This window comes from Carettochelys insculpta, chromosome 13 (assembly GCF_033958435.1).
Source record: "Carettochelys insculpta isolate YL-2023 chromosome 13, ASM3395843v1, whole genome shotgun sequence".
NCBI lineage: Eukaryota > Metazoa > Chordata > Testudines > Carettochelyidae > Carettochelys > Carettochelys insculpta.
In genome coordinates, this window is record NC_134149.1 from 39,021,464 (window position 1) to 39,042,645 (window position 21,182).

General features: G+C 38.6%; 1 protein-coding gene across 4 annotated transcripts in view; it reads left to right on the plus strand.

Moving 5' to 3' along the window:
* DIAPH2 (diaphanous related formin 2) overlaps positions 1-21,182 on the plus strand; it is an 829,633-nt gene that overhangs the window by 325,649 nt on the left and 482,802 nt on the right. For all 4 annotated transcript variants that reach the window (XM_075008062.1, XM_075008063.1, XM_075008060.1 and 1 more), the window contains 2 exons: positions 2,047-2,148; positions 6,165-6,259. In XM_075008062.1, coding sequence (XP_074864163.1) covers positions 2,047-2,148; positions 6,165-6,259 — 197 coding nt within the window. The remainder of the gene's footprint in view (positions 1-2,046; positions 2,149-6,164; positions 6,260-21,182) is intronic.

Below are 21,182 nucleotides of genomic sequence, written 5' to 3' on the forward strand. Positions count from 1 at the left end.
GATATTGACTACTAAATTATTGTCTGAGGGGTAAAAAATGTCATTACTTTATTTCCCAAGAGAGCTCTCTCATCATCACTTGTGTGTAATGTCCATTACAGTCAGTGGCAGAGCAGATCCTATGATAACTACTTGCACCTATTACTCAAGGCATATAGGTAAAAGAATCTATTTAAGCATCTGGCAGCAGTGTTCTTAAAGAACAGCTCACATACTGTTCATTTATAATTAATTTGTTCCTCGTGTACCACCATTTAATTGGATCTCTTCTGTAGTTTTAGCTCTTCAGTCATATAACGAGTGATTCAGGATCGCAACGAAGGGTCCTGTGGCACCTTATAGACTAACAGAAAAGTTTTGAGCATGAGCTTTCATAAGCACAGACTCACTTCATCAGATGCTGGTCTTGGAAATCTGCAGGGCCAGGTATAAATAAGCCAGAACAAGGGTGGGGATAACAAGGTTAGCTCAGTCAGCAAGGGTGAGGCTTACTACCAGCAGTTGATCTGGAGGTGGGAACACCAAGGGAGGGGAAGCTGCTTTTGTATTTAGCCAGCCATTCACAGTCTTCGTTTAAGCTTGACCTGAGGGCGTCGAATTTGCAGATGAATTGTAGCTCAGAAATTTCTCTTTGGAGTCTGGTCCTGAAATTTCTTTGCTGTAGGATAGCTACTTCTAAGTCTGCTACTGTGTGGCCTGGGAGATTGAAGTGCTCTTTTATGGGTTTTTGTATATTGCCATTTCTGATATCTGATTTGTGTGTGTTTATTCTTTTACATAGAGCTTGTCCAGTTTGTTCGATGTATATAGCAGAGGGGCATTGCTGGCACATGATGGCATAAATTATATTGGTAGAGGTGCAGCTGAATGAACCCACGATGGTGTGGCTGATCCAGTTAGGTCCTGTAATGGTGTTGCTGGTGTAGATATGTGGGCAGAGCTGGCAATGAGGTTTGTTGCATGGATAGGTCCCTGAGTCAGAGTGACTGTGGTGTGTAGTTGCTGGTTAGGATTTGCTTCAGGTTGGCAGGTTGTGTGTGGGCAAGGACTGATCTGTCTCCCAAGGCCTGTGAAAGTGGGGGATCATTGTCCAGGATGGGTTTCAGCCTTCTTCTAGGACTCCACTCACTTTTGAATCCTTTAGCCCTCCCGCTGAGAGGGAGCTGGCAAGGGGAACCTCACTGTCTGAGATTTAAAGGTCTACCCTTCTTTCTACAGGCATAAAGATCTGCCAGCCTAATTCCAGATCCGTTTAATGTTGAGATCTGGTTCATTTTATTTTTGTTGGATCCTGGCTTGAAATATTTTTACATTCTTGTAATATTAACATTTCCTATTTACTTTTAATTTAATTTTTCCATGACTCTGCTAGCAGTGCACAGAACAGCCTGTTCTCACCCCAATAAACCCAGCTGCCCAGCATTCATCATCACCACACCCCATCTGACCTCCAATTTGGCACAACTGAAAAAAAGAAAAAATCCTTCCTGTTCCCTGAACGCAGGTACTGATGATTTTGGAAATGCAGGCTCATATAATTTCACTCCGAAGGATCTCAGGGCAGTTTATTCACACAAATTTGTCCCCTAGAAATTGCAGAGGGAAGGATTATCATATTTTATAACCCATCAGTCACAGTCCCATTCCATTTCTTAGAGGGGACACATTCAGAATGGTTTGAAAATGGTGGCGCTTCAGCAGGTGGCTCTGATTCTCTTTGAGCTGTACTGAGTTTGGAGTTAGTAGCTGAATGTGCTGGATTTTGAAATGGAAGAAAATTGGGAAAGGAGAGAGTTTGCGGTGGTTTTTTTTTTGTTTTATTTTGTTGTTTTGTTTTTTGTTAAATGTTTTTGCAAGAACAGAAGTATAAATCAGCATGTCGTATGATTTCTGTATGGCCTGTCTATGGCATTATAATTTTATTTTACTTGCTACTGTGTTTGAGAAGATCTGATTGTGAACTAACATGTTTCTTGTAAGTATTTATTTAAAAATAAAAAGACTGTTGCTGATTGAGAAATTCACAAGTACACTTTTGTTTTACAGCTAAAAAGGCAGTAGATGTTACAGAAGAAAAGAAAGTAGTTCAGCCCAAGAAACGAGTTAAAGAATTAAGAATTTTGGATGGAAAAACAGCACAGAATCTGTGTGAGTAGTAGTAAACCAATTATGAAATAAATAGAAAAATGAGCTTGGAAACCACCTTTGATGTGTTAGTTCCCCTCCGTTTGTGTCTTGCCATTGTCTACAAAGAAAATAATAAGCATTTATTTTCTTGGTACTGCTGCAGCTATTCTGGAGAACCCTGGTTCTTATTTAGTTTGTTGCTGAGCTCTGGACAGATAATGTATTCTCCATAAAACTCAATGTAGCAAAATAGTTTTTAAGATTTCCCCAAACTCATGCAGTGGGAAAACAGCGACACAAAAGCATTATCTCATGCAGCTTCCAGTCACTTCTGAGGACTCTCTGTGGGATCTGGGCATAGGTACTTTAGGTCTAAGCAGATTTGCTGTAAAAACTCAAGTTACTGCTCTTCATGCTCAGTAGACATTCTTTCTGAGTGATTTGTATTCATTGAGGGTTATGCACATGTACACTGTATCCTCAGCTTTTGTTAGAAGCACTGTTTGGTAGTCTTTGTATGCACCCTGTGCCATTTTGTGATTTCTCCCCAGGCGATTAAGCATGTGGGAGGCCGCTGGTGTCTCCAGTTTCTTCTCACCTGTTGCATGGTGTGAGTCAGAGCTGCTGCTCTGCTGTTGTCCTTGCAACACCCTTTTCAGAAGTTTACAAAAATATCATTAGTGCTGTTCGTAGTTTAGATTTACTATTTTTTAAAGGGATCTCCCCTTTCTTAGATCTGGGATTTGGGACACTAGTGTTTTCGAACAAATTTCTCCCACCTCCCAGTACCTGGGATTTGGTAGTTGATTATGAGACAGACTCTGGAATTCTAACATGCACTTCCTGCTCATTTTCCATCAGTGATGAGCACCGGCACTGTTCTGCTAGGGGAGAGTCAGCATGGATTGATTTAAATCAAGGTGATTTAACTTCTCCCACCCCCCAGCCCAAAAAAAAAAATCAAGTTACCAAAATACCAAGACTGACTGTGCTTAGAGTGCATTTGATTTTGGAATAAGGACCATTGAGAAAACAAATATAAAATGGGGTTCCTTGGAAAAGCTGATTTACAGAGAAGTGTAATAGGGAAGAGACTTACGGCATTGCCATTATGGTCTGTGACTGTGGTGTTCCAAAATAAGGGGCATGCATTATGTAATATTAAAATAAGAAGTAACACTCTGTGCAGCTGACAACTCTACATTTCTCTTACTGCAGCTTTTTGTATCGTATACTTGAGTGATAGATTCTAAACCTAGTTAGCAATTTAAACAAGCCACAAGGATTAGCTAAGCTAAACTTTTTTTAGCACCATCCAGCACAGAAAACAGCTTGGAAATTTACTTGTCAAATCTTCTATTAAAAGGCTCAGAGAGGGTCTTGAAGAATAATGCATTGTGAAATGAATTATGTAAGTTAATAATCAGTTGATCAGCTCAACACCATTTTCTCCCAATATGCAGACACACAGACATGGGTCAGTTTGACAGAACAGTGTGAAGGCATGATTAATGTTGAAGCGTACAGAGAATCAGTCAGGTAAATGATTCCACAGGAAAAGAGGCTCAGAAGCGACACTAGGCCTCTGATAGAATCTTTGGCCACAATGGGTCTCTTGTGAAAACTGCTCTGGAACATTTTTCTATGATAAACTGATTTGATACCTCTTCAAGTTATTGCAGCTTAGAGGACTGCAACAGTGGTAGCCTTCCAGCACTACTCAGCGGTTTTTAAGTAAAAATCCTTTTGGAAGAATATAAATTGACACAAGAATGGTGGCTTTCCTGAGATATTTCAGCTAACTCATCTTAAATGCCTTTGAGATGTTCAGAGTTGGGTTAGCCTTTAAAATCGTACAATACGTGCCCCTTCAGCATGGCCTCACTACTACGCCCAGTAGACATGGGAAGGAAGATCTTTCCCCAAGTATGATTAGCTCTTTGGGAAATGTCATGCTGCTGTTGATATTGTGTTTTTTTTCAGCATTTGCTCTCAGGGATTGCTATAGATCTCCCACAACAAGTAGTCTTGTGGCACCTTATAGACTAACAGATATTTTGGAGCATAAGCTTTTGTGGGCAAAGACCCACTTCATCAGATGCATGAGTGGGGCAAGTGGTTTCAGTGGGCTATTTAAAGAGTGGGGTCCCAGTAAGAAGGAGGGCCAGAGCTGCCACGGTCTATTCAGCAAGGTGGAAATGGCCCAGTATCAACAGTACTTATCAAAAGAGGAAAAACCAAGTTAGATCAGACAGGGGGATGTGAGCCTTTGTCAGAGTCTAATGGGGAGGATTGGCACCCAGAGCAGAGAAACTGCCTTTGTAAACTGTGAGCCACTCCCAGTCTCTGTTTAATCCATGGTTAATGGAGTCAAATTTGCAAATAAATTGCAATTCAGAGATTCTCTCTCCATTTGATTTTTGTAATTTTTTGGTTTCAGAACTGTCATCCTTAAATCTGCCACTGAGTGTCCAGGGAGATTGAAGTGTTCCCCCACAGGCTTCTGTACATTACTGTTCCCGATGTCTGATTTATGTCCATTTACTGTTTTACAGAGAGACTGTCCAGTTTGGCCAATGTAAATTGCAGTGGGGCATTGCTGGCATATGATGATCATGGCACATCATGTGCCAGCAATGCCCCACTGCAACTTAAATTGGCCAAACTGGACAGTCTCTCCATAAAAGAAGAATAACAGAGAGTAAGCCGTGCTAGTCTATACACTATCAAAACAAAAAGCAGTCAAGTAGTCACTCCGTTTTAGAAAGAGAAGTGGACAAGCTGACATTTATATTCAAATTTGGCATATTAACACATGGTTTAAATCGTGATGGGAACTTTGAGTCACTGTAGGGGCTCGTCTGCATACTTGGCTCAATCTAATTCTTGATCTTCCCCCCTACCCCTCCACTCTCTGATTTGCTCACCTTGATTATCTTTTTCTGATTTGACCTCCTTGCTTACTGTTTTTGGTTCTCTGTGTCTTAAATATTGAGTCTGTTCTGGTCTGGGTATGGTCTGAAGAAGTGGGTCTGTCCCACGAAAGCTTACCTAATAAACTATTTTGCTAGTCTTTAAGTGCAACTTGACTGCTTTTTGTTTTCATAAAAGAATAAATGGACATAAATCAGACATCAGGAACAGTAATGTACAGAAGCCCGTGGGGGAACACTTCAGTCTCCCTGGACACTCAGTGGCAGATTTAAGGGTAACAGTCCTGAAACAAAGAAATTTCAGAAATCAAATAGAGAGAGAAATCCGTGAGCTGCAATTTATTTGCAAATTTGACTCCATTAACCATGGATTAAACAGAGACTGGGAGTGGCTCGCAACTTACAAAGGCAGTTTCTCTGCTCTGGGTGCTAATACCTCCCCATTAGACTCTGACAAAGGCTCACATCCCCCTGTCTGATCTGACTTGTTTTTTCCTTTTTGATTAGTACTGTTGATACTGGGCCAATTCCACCTTGCTGGATAGACCTTGGCAGCACTGGCCCTCCCTCTTACTGGGACCCCACTCTTTAAATACCCCTCTAGAACCCCGCTCCCCCCACCGACTCATGCATCTGATGAAGCGGGTCTTTGCCCACAAAAGCTTATGCTCCAAAATATCTGTTAGTCTAAAAGGTGCCACAAGACTACTACTTGTTCTTGAAGCTACAGACTAACATGGCGACCTCTCTGATATAGATCCCCCAATGATTCTAAGCCATCTCAAGTATACAACTCACACACACCTGTGAGTGCTGTTTGTGGAAAAGGCAAGATTGAAAGCACTAGAGACTGAAAACTTCTTTTCACAACATACACCCAACACCTGTTGAGTCCAGTTATCAAGGAGGGAAAGGTGAACATTTGTCATTAGATATTGTGATGAGAAACAACATATTTTGCTTAGAACTTCATTTATTTCTGTGTATAAATCCATTTTTTTCCTGTTAATGGCCTGTTTTATGCAGTTGAAGTGTAATTTAAATTGTGATGTTGGTTCATTCTTTTGATTTTATTAATTTTAATAACTTCCTGTTTAATTTCAGCAATCTTTCTGGGATCTTTCCGAATGCCTTATGAAGAAATAAAAAATATTATTTTAGAGGTGGATGAAAACAAGCTGAGTGAATCCTTGATTCAGGTACATCAGAATGTCTTCTGTTTAATTCAGCAATTCAACTTCCTCCAGTCACCTCAAAAAATGAGCTTTAACTCAAGAGGAAGAATAAGCAACTCTTCAAACTTGTGTGCTAAACACATGCTCTAAGCTCTTCACTTTAATACATATGCTTTGAGTCTGTTGCTTTGATTTTTATTTTTGGATATGAAGAATGCAGGCAAATCTCTCTCTCTCCATTTTGTGGTTATTTAGTACCAACTTGTTTGCAACCCTTTACCTTGTTGGTCAGATGGGGGAGGAACCTGGCTTCTGTTGATCCAGTTTAATGGTCTGATGTTGATGAGATCCAATCCTATAGTTTTGCACCCATCTTTTTATATGTTTCAGTCCATAGCTCTTGTCCTGTCCCACTGCTCTAGGATGCTGTATAACCATGTTAACAGCAGGTGGGACTTTGATCATCTTTTTTGACATGGCTTTTCTGTCTCTCTTGGTGGGTTGTTTAGCATTGTTCTTTAGCCATCATGGTGGTGGTGGCTACTAGTTGTCCAGATAGGTTGGCTTCCGGGACTGAGCCCATTGTATGCACACCCACATTCACACTTCTAAATGAAATTACAGACATACTTCATACAGCTATAACTTCAGTGTCAAGGCACTATAGAGTTTTTAAAATGGAGTTTCAGTTACCGTATAAAGGAAAGTAACAATAACAGACCTTGCAAGGTTATTCTTATCAATCTACTAACAGATTAGTCCAGAAGCAGCTGCAATTCATGAGTTAACTTAACATCATATTGGTGGATATCATTAATAAAAGAGGTGATTTCACATTTTAGCCCTACATGATGTTCAGTCTTCCAAAAAATTCTGTCATTGGAATCTAATCCTTCAGATATGTGAGATGGTAATTTATTTACTCATGTAACATTTTCAGTTATGCCAATTCTGAAGTATTTACTGGTGGAAGTTTTGTTTTCCCCTTTAGATCTTACAGGAATTATATACAGTTCAGTTTGTGCATCATAAAATACCAGAGCGATTAAAACCAAATTGTTACTATATAGTTGCATGCACTAAAAAGTACTACCTTGCTAATTTATTGTGAAGAAGTAGTTTTGTCTTTCTTAAAGTTCAAATTTATTGTCTAGTTACCAAAATATATATTACTTACGTTGAGTACAGATGAAAATTAATACCACTGTGCTAGTTGATAGAGGAAAAATTTGTCTGGGAAAGATGGAAGTTTGTTGTCATTAAAAAGTTGTGTGTGTGCGTGCGCACTTGCATGCCCATCCAGCTTGTTCCCTCAAACACTGTGTCACACTTCAGGACATGGTGAAAGTTAGGTATTTGACTGTAATGTGCGAGATGATTGGGGGGAAGATGGTATTTCAAAGAAGGGAGCTTGCCTTGTGTTGAAAGGGTTGATGTGGATTTTACAGTTTTCCTTTAAGTGTCTTTTGTGCTGAACTTCAGAAAAACTGACCAGCTTCTCTAGTAAGATTTCTTTGCATCGCTGGTCTGATCAGGACAGTACAGGAATAGTCATTGCACAGCTGCCAGGGTGGTGTTGGAGTCTGGGAAAGAGGAGGTCTCCTTTAGCTGCTTCTGCTTCACTATCCCCCTGCCTTTTTCCTTCAGTTTTGTTAAAATTACTACTTGCCTTTTCTTTGAATTAAGAGCAACCAACTTGATTACATGCTGCACTTTGAACATAGGTGATCTACCCTTTAAAACATCTCTGAGCTGCAAAACAATAAGGTGGGCATGGGAATCCTGAGGCTGTATTCAAGAAGGGAGAAGAGAATGGAAAACACTTTTTCACTTCCAGGTGACAGGAAGGTCAGATGAGGGCAGAGACCTGTTTTACTTGAAGTTGGTTGATTCTAAGGAAAAAACATTTTACAGAACTTCTCACCTGAGTTTTAGAAGTGTATCAGGCTATAGTTGAGAAAAAAGTTGAACAGAGTAATTTGGATGTTCTATTGAAGTAGTCATGGAAAGCCGTGTGACTGTGGATCATCTTGACTTTACATTAGATTTGAGCTGCTGTATTGAAACTGGAAGATGTTTTGAAATCTACCTTCCCCCTCTGCTTACGTGAAGTTCTATTAGAGCTGGTCAAAGATTACTTCTTTGTGGCTGTAACATACAATGATAAATTTATGGCTGATACTAGTCAAGTCATTTCTCTTGAATTCCAGTGAATACATACTATTTCTATCTTGCCCATTACTGTTAAAGTGATTATTTATGGTATTCCTTCATTGAATTCTAGCAAATTCATATGTTTCTATTTTGTAATGACACACAAGTTTTCCTCAGGGACTGTCTTTTTACGAATTACTGAGAAGTGCATTAAGATAAGGACATTGTGTGAGGTGGAGAGGGTACAGTTGGTAGTGTTGCTTGTAAGCTGTGCACTTGGGCAGCCACCCAGCAGCTTAGCAGAGTACCCACGGCATCTGCACATGCCTTGGTGCACATAAGAAAATTTATTTTGCACATGAATGGAAAAAAATTCGGTTGTGAGAATTATTACTGGAGAACAACATATGGAGAGATACAAATCTCATAGGACTGGATGGGACCTTGGGTGGTCATTGAGTCCAGGCCCCTGCACTTACAGCAGGACCAAGTACCGATTATTATTATTTTTTTTTTGACCTATTTGCCCCACATCCCTAAGTGGCCCTCTCAAGGATTATACTTAGAACCCTGGATTTAGCAGGCCAATGCTCAAATCCCTGAGCTATCCCTCGCCCCAGGTTATTATAGCTGAAGATTTTGTAAATTATGTAATAGTAATTTAATATAAAGACAAAATAAGAATATATGACATAATACTGATCTATTGATATGAGAAGAAGATAATATTTGATGTAGTTTTCTTAAATTCCTGTTAGTATTTCATTATCCATGCATGTGGTGGTCATGCAACAAAAAATTTAATGTAAGAATCAGGAGCAATCATGAAGTATTACCGTAATAGCCATTTATGAGATTGCTACTCTCAGTGATAGAAGTATTTTGTTTACTTGTTCATATGACCTCCTTTGCATGTTTAACACTTTCAAGAATATTAGCTAAGAATACTAAAAATTAATTGATGCACCTTTTAGGCCTGTTCTTTTCATCAACATCTATCTTAGTGTAATATAGGTCAAAACAATATTTACTAAGGAATTGATGAAGGCTAAATTATGCCTGTTTCTGAGGGTTCGATTTAGTGTGCGCGGTGCGGCTGTGCTAAACTGAACCATGAGGGCTCCACTTTGACCCCGTTACTCCTCGTCACATCAAGGAGTAAGGTTAGTCAGTGGGAGTTTCTTTGACTTCCTGCTATGGGGACCACAGAAGAAATCCATTTTAGAAGTGTTGACTCCAGCTATGTAACTGTCATAACTGGAGTTGCATATCTCAAACTGATGTTTTCCTGGTAGTGTAGATTTGGCCTGAGACTAAATGGGAGGAAGAGGGGGGTGAAGGGCATGATAAATTAACCTTAAGCCAAGTGAAAAAAAGTGGAAAAAAATACCAATTCTGTTTTCCCTCTTGTAAGTATATAGGACATTGTTGCTTTCAATTCAGCATACTTCCTCATTGCTTATTTTTGTCTAGTAAAGGGGAAATTGTGTGTGTGTGAAGATGCAGATTTAACATTAATTATCAGAGCTGCAGTCTGTGAGCTCTGACATCTCCCGAGCTAGCCAAATACGTTGGGTTTCCCAAGTTACAATAGTGAAGTAATAATGGCAGTCTTAAGTAGCGTTGTCAATAAATTGCAGTAAACTCATGCAATTCATTTAAATAAAAATTAATCATGATTAATCAGTTCACTATTTCAAGGGAAATTTGTTAAATATTTGCATGCTTTTCTAAATTTTCAAATATATTAATTTCAATTACAACACCCAGTGCAAAGTGTGTCAGGCTCATTTGCAAATATTTGCACTCTAAAAATGATAAAAGAAACAGCATTTCTTTTCAATTCACCTTACACAAGTAATGCATTTTTCTCTTGTTAAAGTGCAACTTAAAAATGTAGGTGTTTGTTTTTTTTTGCACTCAAAAACAATGCAAAACTTCAGCTCCTACAAGTCCATTCAGTCCAACTTTTTGTTTGGGCAATTAATTAGATAAATAAGTTTATTTATGTTTATGGGAGGTAATGCTGCCAGCTTCTTATTTACAGTGTCACCTGAAAGTGAGAATAAGTATTCACATAGCACTTTTGTATCTGACATTGCAAAGTATTTATATTCCAGATATGCTAAATGTTCATATGTCCCTTCATGCTTCAGCTACCATTCCATGCTGATGACACTCATTAAAATATAACATTAATTAAATTTGTAACTGAACTCCTTGGGGGAGAATTATATGTTTCCTGCTCTGTTTTACCTGCCTTCTGCCATACATTTAATGCTTTAGCAGTTCTGGAAGATGACCCAGCTCATGTTTAAGAACATTTTTACTGCAGATTCAACTGAACAGGTTTAAGAATCTGGCAGGCCTTCCAAAATCTTAGACATAGGTGCTGTGAAGCATTGTTTCAAAAGGCTGAAAAGATCAACACTAACTGTTAAAATTATAGAACCCAAACCACCAAAAAAGAAAATGAAATGGTTGCTTGTGGCGTGTGACTCAGGTGATGAAAATTAACATGCATTGGTCCTCATACAGGACCAGTCATCAGCACAGATGCATCTCCCATATGGGGAGAGGCTAGAGAGACTGGGACTTTTCAGTTTGGAAAAGAGGCGATTGAGGGGCGATATGATAGAGGTATATAAAATCATGAATGGTGTGGAGAAAGTGAATATAGAAAAATTATTTACCTTTTCCCATAATACAAGAACTAGGGGACACCAAATGAAATCGATGGGTAGTAGGTTCAAAACTAATAAAAGGAAATTTTTCTTCACACAGCGCACAGTCAACCTGTGGAACTCCTTGCCCGAGGAGGCTGTGAAGGCCAGGACTCTATTAGGGTTTAAAAAAGAGCTTGATAAATTTTTGCAGGTCAGGTCCATAAATGGCTATTAGCCAGGGATAAAGTATGGTGCCCTAGCCTTCATAACAAGGGCAGGAGATGGATGGCAGGAGATAAATCACTTGTCTTCTGTTCTCCTTCTCTGGGGCACCTGGCATTGGCCACCGTCGGCAGATGGGATGCTGGGCTTGATGGACCTTTGGTCTGACCCAGTATGGCCATTCTTATGTTCTTATGTTCCTCTGGAATGGTGGTTGAACAATGAAGGGAATCATGAATCCTTTAATGCATGTGGCATGTAAATATCTTGTGATGTCAGCTACAACAGAAACTACAACATGCTTTTTTCATTTTAACTTGACACTGTAAATAATAAGCAGACATCATTATCACCTGCACATGTAAATAAATTTGTCTGAACAGTTGGCAGAACAAGTAAGACTGAGTGAACTTGTAAGCTCTAAAATTTAACTGTTTTATTTTTGAGTGCAGTTATTTTTTGTACCTTTCTAAGCTCAACTTTCATAACAGAGATTGTACTGTAGTACTTGGAATTATGTAATTGGGGGAAGAGGTACTGGGTTTTTACAGTGCAAATATTTGTGATAAAAATGGTGAGCACTATGCTTTATATTGTGCTCAGTTTTATATATATTATATATAATATGAAAATGTAGAAAACAAGTGAAAGTATTTAAATAAATGGTATTTAAAGGTGTGATTAATTCCTTTAATTATGTGATTAATTACAAATTTTTAAATTGCTTTACAGACCTAATGTTTAGAGAGTTAACCATTTCAATGCGAACAAACTGTTAAATTACCGGTACTGATAAAGTCAAATCTGTTTTAAGATGTGAGAGAGAACTTTGGTAATCGTTAAATCTCTTGATTCTGCCTCTGTTAAACTGGATGGCAAAACTCCCTTTGATGATGAAGTTTGGGCTCAGTGTTCACAATGCTTAAGATGAGGGTAACCGCTAACAAGGGGAAAATATTTAGTGCAGGCAAACGTCTCATTTGCTGAACAATCCTCATTGGTTCCTGGAGCAGTTCCATTCTGAGCACTGCATGAAGTAAAAGTTGGATAGCTTCCCCCTCCTTCCCCCCCCCGCCCCCCACAAAAAAAGGCAATCATGTAAATAGAGGATATCTTAATGCATTGACAAGAGCATGAAATAAGATGCATAACTCGTTACTCCTGGCATTTTATTACTTTTGAGTACTTGATTTGACATTGTATCATTAATAATGGTGTAAAAACAAGGGGAGAAAAAAAAAAGCCATGTGGCATCTTACTGTCACCCGTGATAGATTTTGAAGTGTTAGATCTATCCCACTGATCTCTATCATTGAGCTAAAGAAGTAATTGATAGCATTTATCTATTTTCTGCCAGCGCTGGAGGAGGAGATGGGAGACACAACCAGTACATTTCACAGATTTCTTGAGAAGAGGAATGATGAGTGAGAAAAAAGTGTATTCCATTCCCTTTACAGAGAAATAGCAATTCACTTACTTTGGGTGGCAGGAGGGCAGACTTAAGTGGTTTATACCCCTCCTTTTTATATCAAAGTCTAATACCTATTGTGCCAAAAACAAACCAACCCCAAAAAACCACACACAAAAGATATACCAGAAAACACCCCTCCAACGTCTCTCCCCTGCCATACACCTTAAATAAAACCTGTATAGTAAAGTTAGCCTATTAACAGAGAAAAATAAGTGCCCTCTCCTTTTATATTAGTGGTTAGCTTAATTTCTTACTATAGTCTTCCATCAGAGCCTGAACTGAAATTCTCTGCACTTGTGTCCTTGAATTATGAGCCCAACAAGCAGTCTAGTGGTATGTTTCTAATAGGTTATTAAGTTTAATTGTTTGGAAGCTGGTAATAAGGACAGTGCAGGAAATTACAGAGAGTCATCTTAATTTCTGTACAAGGGGAAATAAAGAAGCAAATTATTAAGGAATCCATTTGCAAACATCGAGGAAGAAATAAGTTTTATCATGGGTTTGTCAAGAACAAATGTCAGACCAATCTGATAGATTTTATATAGGGTAATAAGCATTGTGGATAAGAGGAGGTGGCAGATGTGGTATAGTTATACTTTAGTAAGACTTTTAATATAGTCTCACAAGACCTCATTAGCAAACTAAGGAAGTACAAGTTAGAGAGAGCTGTTGTAAAGTGGATGCGTACCTGATTGGATAGTAGTTCCCAGAGCGGAGTTGTTATTGGTGGTTGAGGTAGAAGGGCATTATAAGTGGGCTACTGCAGGGATCCGTTCTGGAACAGATTCTGTCTTCTGATGGCAGCAAATACCAGATGCCCCAGAGAGACTGAGCAGAACACGTTATTAAATGATCCGTTCTCTTATGCCCTATCTCTGCTTCTAGTAAACAGAGGTTAAGGACACACACTTTAACCACAAACTGCTGAGGTGAGAGGATGTACATGGAGCCCACTCTGTTCCCAGAATTACCGGAATGTCTGCTATTCTGAAAAAAGTGAGATTGGCCAATCTAACCCAAGTGTATGCTAATAAACTTATCCATTATCATGCCATCCCTAACATGGATTCTCTTTTACTCTTTCCTTAGACAAAAGTGGGGAGTGAGGGAGTTATGTAAGCAACCTAGTAGACTGCTGTTTTTAATTATTTCTTATTTTCCTTTGTTTTGCTTTTAAATTCCCAGTCGGAGATTTGCAGAAGTTAGTAAGACTTCATACATTTTTTGTTATGCTTATGTATTTGTGATAAGCTGTCTAAAGTGATGATAGCTTAGGTCTTTGAAAATGTGATCAGTATGGGAAACATGACATTGATAAGACTACAAAATTTGTTTAGATGCTATGGTTGTTTCCCCTAGAATTTAAAATAAGAATTTAGATTGAGCAGCCAACTCTTGACAGAAAACTATCATCTACTAAATTATAGAAGTTCCTGTCAAGTATTGTTTCAAGTTCTTCACACTTTTTTAATAACAACAACAGTAAGGCATTCTAGTGTTTTTCTGTCTTTTCACTGTAACTTTTTTATTAGACTGTGTATAAAATCCTAAGTTCTTAGAAGAATTTATTGATATTCATGTCTAGAATAGTAATTGTTTCCTCTTCGTAAACTTCATTTAGTGTAGAAAAACAAATATTCTTTATCTTTTCTTTTTTGTTTTAAGTTCTCATACCACCCCAAGCCTCCATCCTAGTATTGTTGAGATGATTCTTTTTTGGGTGGGGGTTGAAAATAGGGGAAGTTCCAGAAGCCCTTCTGGAAATTTTCCTCTGAAAGAACTTCTTTTGAAAGATTGCTTCCACACACAAAGAAGCAGATCAAAAGAGTGATCTGCTCTTTCGAAAGAGAGCATCCACACAGTTCTTTTGAAAGAACGGGCCTGGTATCAAAAAATTCTGGTGCCATGAGGACTGCCTTTTTGAAGGAAAGGCCCTGAGGAGTGTCTACACACATTTTCTTTTGAAAGAAGTTTTTTAAAGAAGGAATTCTTCCTGAAACAGGAATGAAGAGCAGTTTCGCAAGGAATGCTTCAGTCTTTCGAGTTCTTTAGAAAGAATGCTTAATATGTGTAGATGTGCCACTGGATCTTCTAAAAGAGCCTCATTCTTTCGAAAAATATTTAGAAAGAACTTGCCAGTGCAGATGCAGCCAGTGGGTGTGTCTGCACAGTAGTTTTTATTCTGGAATAGGTATTCTGAAATAGCTTATTTCAAAATAATGCTGCTGCATGCAAAAATGCATTTTGAAATAACACTGGTCTAGACAGTAAGAAGAAAATATCAACTAGAATAGCAAAAGCAAGAGCAAGTTTGAAGGCAATGGATAAGATCTGGAAAAGTAAAGCGATTATCTTCAGAATGAAGCTGAGCTTCTTGAAAATGTGTGTATTCAGCATCCTGTAGTATGCATGTGAGAGATGGGTGATAAAGGAGGATTCAAAGAGAGAGTTATTGACATTCAAGAGGAGTTGTTATAGAAAGATCCTGAGAATAGGACGGATGAAGGTGGTCACCAATGAGGAATTATATACGCAGGCACAGCCAAAAGAATACCTACTGAAGATGATACAATGGAAGTTACAGCTATTTAGGCATATCTGCAGCATGAATGATGAATAAAAAATCAAGACTCTGGTATTCGGCATGATGGACTGGTCGAATAGGAGAGGGGGCCCCACAGAGAATGGGTAGATGATACAGGAGATTGTGTGTAGCTAGTCTACATAAACTAAGCCACTCCATACTGGACAGGGAAAGAAGGAAGGAAACACTGAGGGAGACATCGGACACCAATGGGCACTGAACCCATGGTAGTTGATGATATTTTGAAATATGTTGTCTAACCACAAAATAGAACCATTGAACACACTACAGCTTAGTTCAAAGTATGTGTTATTCCTTGTGAAATGAGGGTTACTAATTTTGAAATAAGAGTCGCTATTTTGAATTTATTTTGAAATAATGGTTGCATTGTGGAGATGGAATGTTAGTTATTTTGAAATAACTGCTGTTATTTGAAAATAGTTGTGCTATGTAGTGAAAACTGAAAATTGTTTCTTGATATATTTTCCTAGGCACTAGTTTTAGTTTGGTCAGGTGGCTCTGTATGCTTTTGCATGTGCTGTTGTTTTGGTAGGTTTTTAGACACAGACAGGTTAAACCTCTCTAATCCGGCACCCTTGGAACCTGAATGGTGAATTTTCAGAACCACAGGAGGTCAATATTGCCTAGCAGCATTACCAATGCTTCCGCTGCTTACTGGGTTCTTAAAAGACGTTTGGGGTAAATTAGAGCTGAATAACAACACAGAACACTGACAGCTGGAACTGGTGGCTGTAAAGAAAGTATATGGGACTAGGGAGCTTGGCCACAGCCATAAGTGGTCATCCAGTTAATTAAAATCATGCCAGATTATGGATGTTGCCAGATGAGTGTTCTGGACTAGAGAGGTTCAACCTGTAGTACTTTTGGGGGTACTGTTGTTCTGAGGAGCAGCTTGATGATGTGTTGCTAAACCATAATAATTGCACCAACATTTAAAAAAAACAAAAAAACAAACAAAAAAAAACCTTCAGGTACTTCTTCATATTCATTCAATGCAGGTATGTGTGCTCTCCACATGCACTGGTGCTAGAATATTTTTCCTTTAGCAGTATCTGTATGGGCAGCCAGCTCAGGTGCCTCCTGGAGTGGCATGCAAATGCCGTGCTATGCAGGGCACCCCTGGACCACATCCACCACAGTTTCTTCCTGCCACCAATGATGATGCTTGGAACTTGCTTGCTTCACTGCACTACACAGGATTGCTTGCTCCATCGCTGAACACGGAGGAGCACCCATGCTCTGCGACCATTTATCAGGTTTTCTCAATAGTCCACAAGCCATTGACCATGTATATGACTAAGTGGACTAGGTTCTCTGCATGGGCCATTAAGTACAGATAATACTCTGTATTTAATGTTTTTGGCTTATATGAAAGGTATCTTAAGGATGTTGCTTGAAACCATAGTCAGTTTATCCAAAGTAATAAAATAGTTTATGGAAGCCTTGCTGTGATGATTTGCCAGTATGCCAGAACACTAGTCTGGAAGAACAACTTGTGATATCAAAGTCTATTTCACTTCTCCATCTAATTCTTTTCCACTGTTGTAAGAATACATATTTTTACTGTAGGATACGCTCTTTACTCTGGTTGAAATTGTAGTTAGGATATATGTCATCTTATGTGTTGCCTGAGATTTCATTCAAGCTGCTAACTCCCAAGTTTTAAAGTGGAGTTGTCATGTGGTCTTTTTATTGTAACCCAGTTTAACTAATTGAAGATAGCTAACATAAGTTAAGATCACCCATTTGTAGTGAAAACATAAATTAAGACCACCAGTAGAGGTGTCCATTGTGATATCTTCTGGATATGGAACTTTATTTCCAATAATCCTGTGGGCAACCATGAGATACTACAAAATTTTACTCCTGACCTGGACTTTCTTTTTGATTGTTGACTCCCTCCCTTTCTTCCCATACAACATAAAGTGCTCATTCACACTTGTAATACTCTACACATATAGACTTTTATCTACCTTCAGCTTTTCCTCTCCAAATGCTCCACACCTGTCCTCTAGCTCCCTTTAGTTGATCTATTCCTTTTTGCTCAGCTTCCTAATCTTCTTCCTCCAAATCCCTTATGAGAATCAGCTTTTTGCCTTTTTTCCATTGCTGACTTGGTAATTTCTACTTGTCCTCTTACTAGTGCTTGCATAATTTCCCTGCTGTATGTAGTATGATTCACATTATTTTTGTTTTAAGCAAAGTCCTCCCCTTCCCTTTTCACTTCCTTTGTATGTCGATTCTGTTTGGCTAGTTTAGATAGGAATATTTTTGTAACTGGGCATGCTGGAATGTTTAATAATAATAAGCCCCAGGCATGTACTTTTCCCAGAGGCAGTGAAATGGACGCAGACTGTTAAAAAGGCCTAGTATGACAAATCTTGTGTCTATATGCTATTCTGATTTCGTGCTTTTTATGCAGTTTGCTGTAACTAAAATAGTGTGGCTTATTACCTGCATACATATCGCTATTTCCATCATCCCTAAAACATCACCAGAGGACTCACCACCTATAAACCTCTGTCCATGGCATGCAGTTCTAAATATGCCGAACAACTTTGCAGAAGGACTTCAAAAGAAACTGAGGAGTCTGCCCTTTACATATTTCAGAAAGAAATACTGTTACACATTGTAAAAAAGAAGAAATCTCACTATGAAAGCTACCTGGAGATCATTTAGTGGTGGCACCACTGACAATTGTCCATGGAAAGTTATAAGTAACAGAAACATCTCTCTGCTCACCAAACAGTGGATGAAGTCACACACTTCATGACATGATTTGTTTCAGGGGAAAAAATGACTGTGGAATCTTAAGGAACAAGGCATCTGTCAGTCTGTCTCCATGAGAACCTCTGTAGGGTCCCTGAAATCCAACTACCAAATAATGAGAAATCAAAAGGAACATCATTGTAATTCTCAGCCGGGATAACTGCATTGTGGCCAACTGACAATGTTCTGACACCACCAATATATTGTAAAGAACTCAGACAACATACATTCATGAATTTTAGAAGAATGAAATCCTTCCCCAAACTCTAATAGAAACTTTGCAACCTTTTTCTATCATAAAGTTACCCCAGGAACCTTCTGCATGCTTCCAAAGATACACAAAGAAGGGGACCCATGCCAGCCCATTTTGTATGGTCATGACACCCTTACTGAAGGGGTATCAGGATTTCATTATACTAAATTTAAACCACATACTAAACAAAAGACGTCTTCCAATTATGCAAATGTTTCCCTTCAGGACGTCCGTAATGTTGTAAATCTCTCTCAGGACATCAACAGCTATGAGCGCAAGGATGCTTTCTCAGTGTTTCAGCTTGTCCATGGGTAGGGCTTTGCTGCCAAGAGTGGCTATGGCCAACTGGAATGAGCATTACCTAAATCTGCATGATAGCCAGGGCCCTATGCTGGCAGCTCCTCCTGGCAGTGTGGTTGCACCACTTTCAGACCTACCCCCAACTGTTCTCCTGTCTGGGATGATATAGCTGCACTGGGGGGTGAGGATGATACAGCTGCACTTTGGGGAGAAGATGCTGGTGTGGGCACTGTTTCCCCCATGTTATGGGGTAATGCTCCTCTCCATTGGCTGCTGTGGTTCTTGGGAGCAGAGCCCTGCAGATCACAATGTCTATCCATAGATATCTGCATCCATGGATAGACATTTCTGTCCACATAGAGCTCTAGTCCTTGGTAGACCCTCTTGTCCTTGTATGTTCAATGGCTGTTTTGAAAGCCCAATGAAAGCAGGGGAAAAAGGTAAAATCTCTGCTACTTGCACCATTATTAACTTGAATATATTCCATGAAATTCACCAATTTTTGTAATGGTACGAAGCCTCGTGTCAAAGAATGAATATTATTTTACTATGGTAAAGAACAGTTCTCTTTATTCAGTTTTCATAAGCAACATTTTAGGAGAATTAATGTGTAGTTCAAAGTCTAAACAGTAATTTATTGTACTATATATACATGGGTTAAGATGCATTAAATAAGTAATGAAATAAAATTCAACTTTATTGACAATGCAGGGAAAACAAATGGGTATTGACCCTTTGGACTGCATTTTAGTTATTGAAAACCTATACAACTGGAACTGTTAAAAGCTTTGCTTATAATGAAAAGTGCATGAGATCTCCAGTTTTTTTTTCCCTGTGTGAAATCAGTCACACTCATTTTCTGCTAATGTAGTCGCAAGTTTTTCCAATGGCTTCTCCACGTTCTTTTGCAGGGAGCTCTTCCTTCACTTAAAGCCTTGTAGCCCATATCAGTTTGAGTTGAATCATACAGGTGAAAGTGAAATTTGACCTAAATATCTGTCCTGGCTCTATTATTCTCTTTAATGAGTCAATACAATATTCCTTATCTATGATTGGCGTTGACTATTTTGGTAGGAGAGAACTATTGTTAACTAACTTACTTTTTACTGTGTGTTCAATTAGATGGTCAATTAAATTGAAAACAAACTCATCTCTACTAACCAGCTACCATAATAACAATTTACAGTAAGTACACAGGATTTATTTTTTTGTTTTTCCTCCCAAATAAATCTTTATTGATACAAATTATATTGAACCAAAAAGCCCAGACTTATATTAAGCAATAACACTTGTGTCTAACACTACATTATGGTGTGAAGAGCACTTAGTTTAACAGATAAAATTAACAACATTGGAGTCTTTGTTGTGAAGAGTAGGCTTAAAGTACAAGAGAACACCATATAATATAGATCTGGGCGAGCAAACTTTTTAAGTTGGGCATCACTTTTCATCCCTGCAATTAGCAAAACCCCCACAACGTGTCTAATGTAATTCAGACCAATGGACGTTTCAGTTATGTTCATAGGAAAAAAATACCCAACCTTTCAGAAAGTATAAGAAAATAGGTATGGCAAATGTAAAAAATAAAAACAAAAAAATAGTTCGTATATAAATGTGAATACACATGCAGAAAAAAGTAACCTTTCAACATTTTTAATGAGATGGCTGTACCTGAGACCCCACAGCTGATCGTGCTGTCTCTCCGCTCCTCGCCTTATGAAATCTCACATCCTCCAAAGGGGGCCTGCCCCCCACTTTTGCTGAACACGCATTTAGGTTAGAAAAATATGGACAAAATTTTCTTCAGCTATGTTTTTTTTCCCCATGCTTCGAAAAGACTGAACATACTTAAACAGTGAAAGCAAGGTTTTCCAGACTGAAAAGCAAATAAAAGATGCCATAGGTTCAGGATTGGTTATGCGAAAAATTTGAGAGTTGATGTAAGGGACTGGAAATGAAGGATAAGTTCCTCAACAAAAAAAAAAAAAAAAAAAAAAGTGGCGAAGCAATTGGAAGTTAGTGTGAGGGATCATGTATGATGAAATACACCTTCTGATACTTATTTTGGCATTATTCTGCATTATCACTAAAGAAGTGATGCTTTTGTTAAATGCTTTTTTCTTCATGGTGAGCTTTCTTCATATGTAAGTCCTTAATCAGAATTCCCCTTTTATGTCATTATTTGCTATATAGTTTATCACTGCTCCTCCCCTATGTCTTGCTATCTTAACTTTCATTACACTCCTCTGAGGGGCATCATTAAATAGGAAGGCAAGGTTGTTGCTAAGAAGCTAAACAATTTATTTCCATGTATCCTCACAAGAAGACGTTGTGGAGAAGATATTCATTCTGGTATCCAGTAATAAAGATAACATGCTGTCAGAAGCAGTGGTGATGGAACAAACTGATTTACAAGTGCCAAACATAGCTCCTAAAGTTCTGAAGGGTTAATTGTGAAATGGCTGAGGCACTAAACAAAATATGCAGTCTCTCATTAAAAATAGGTA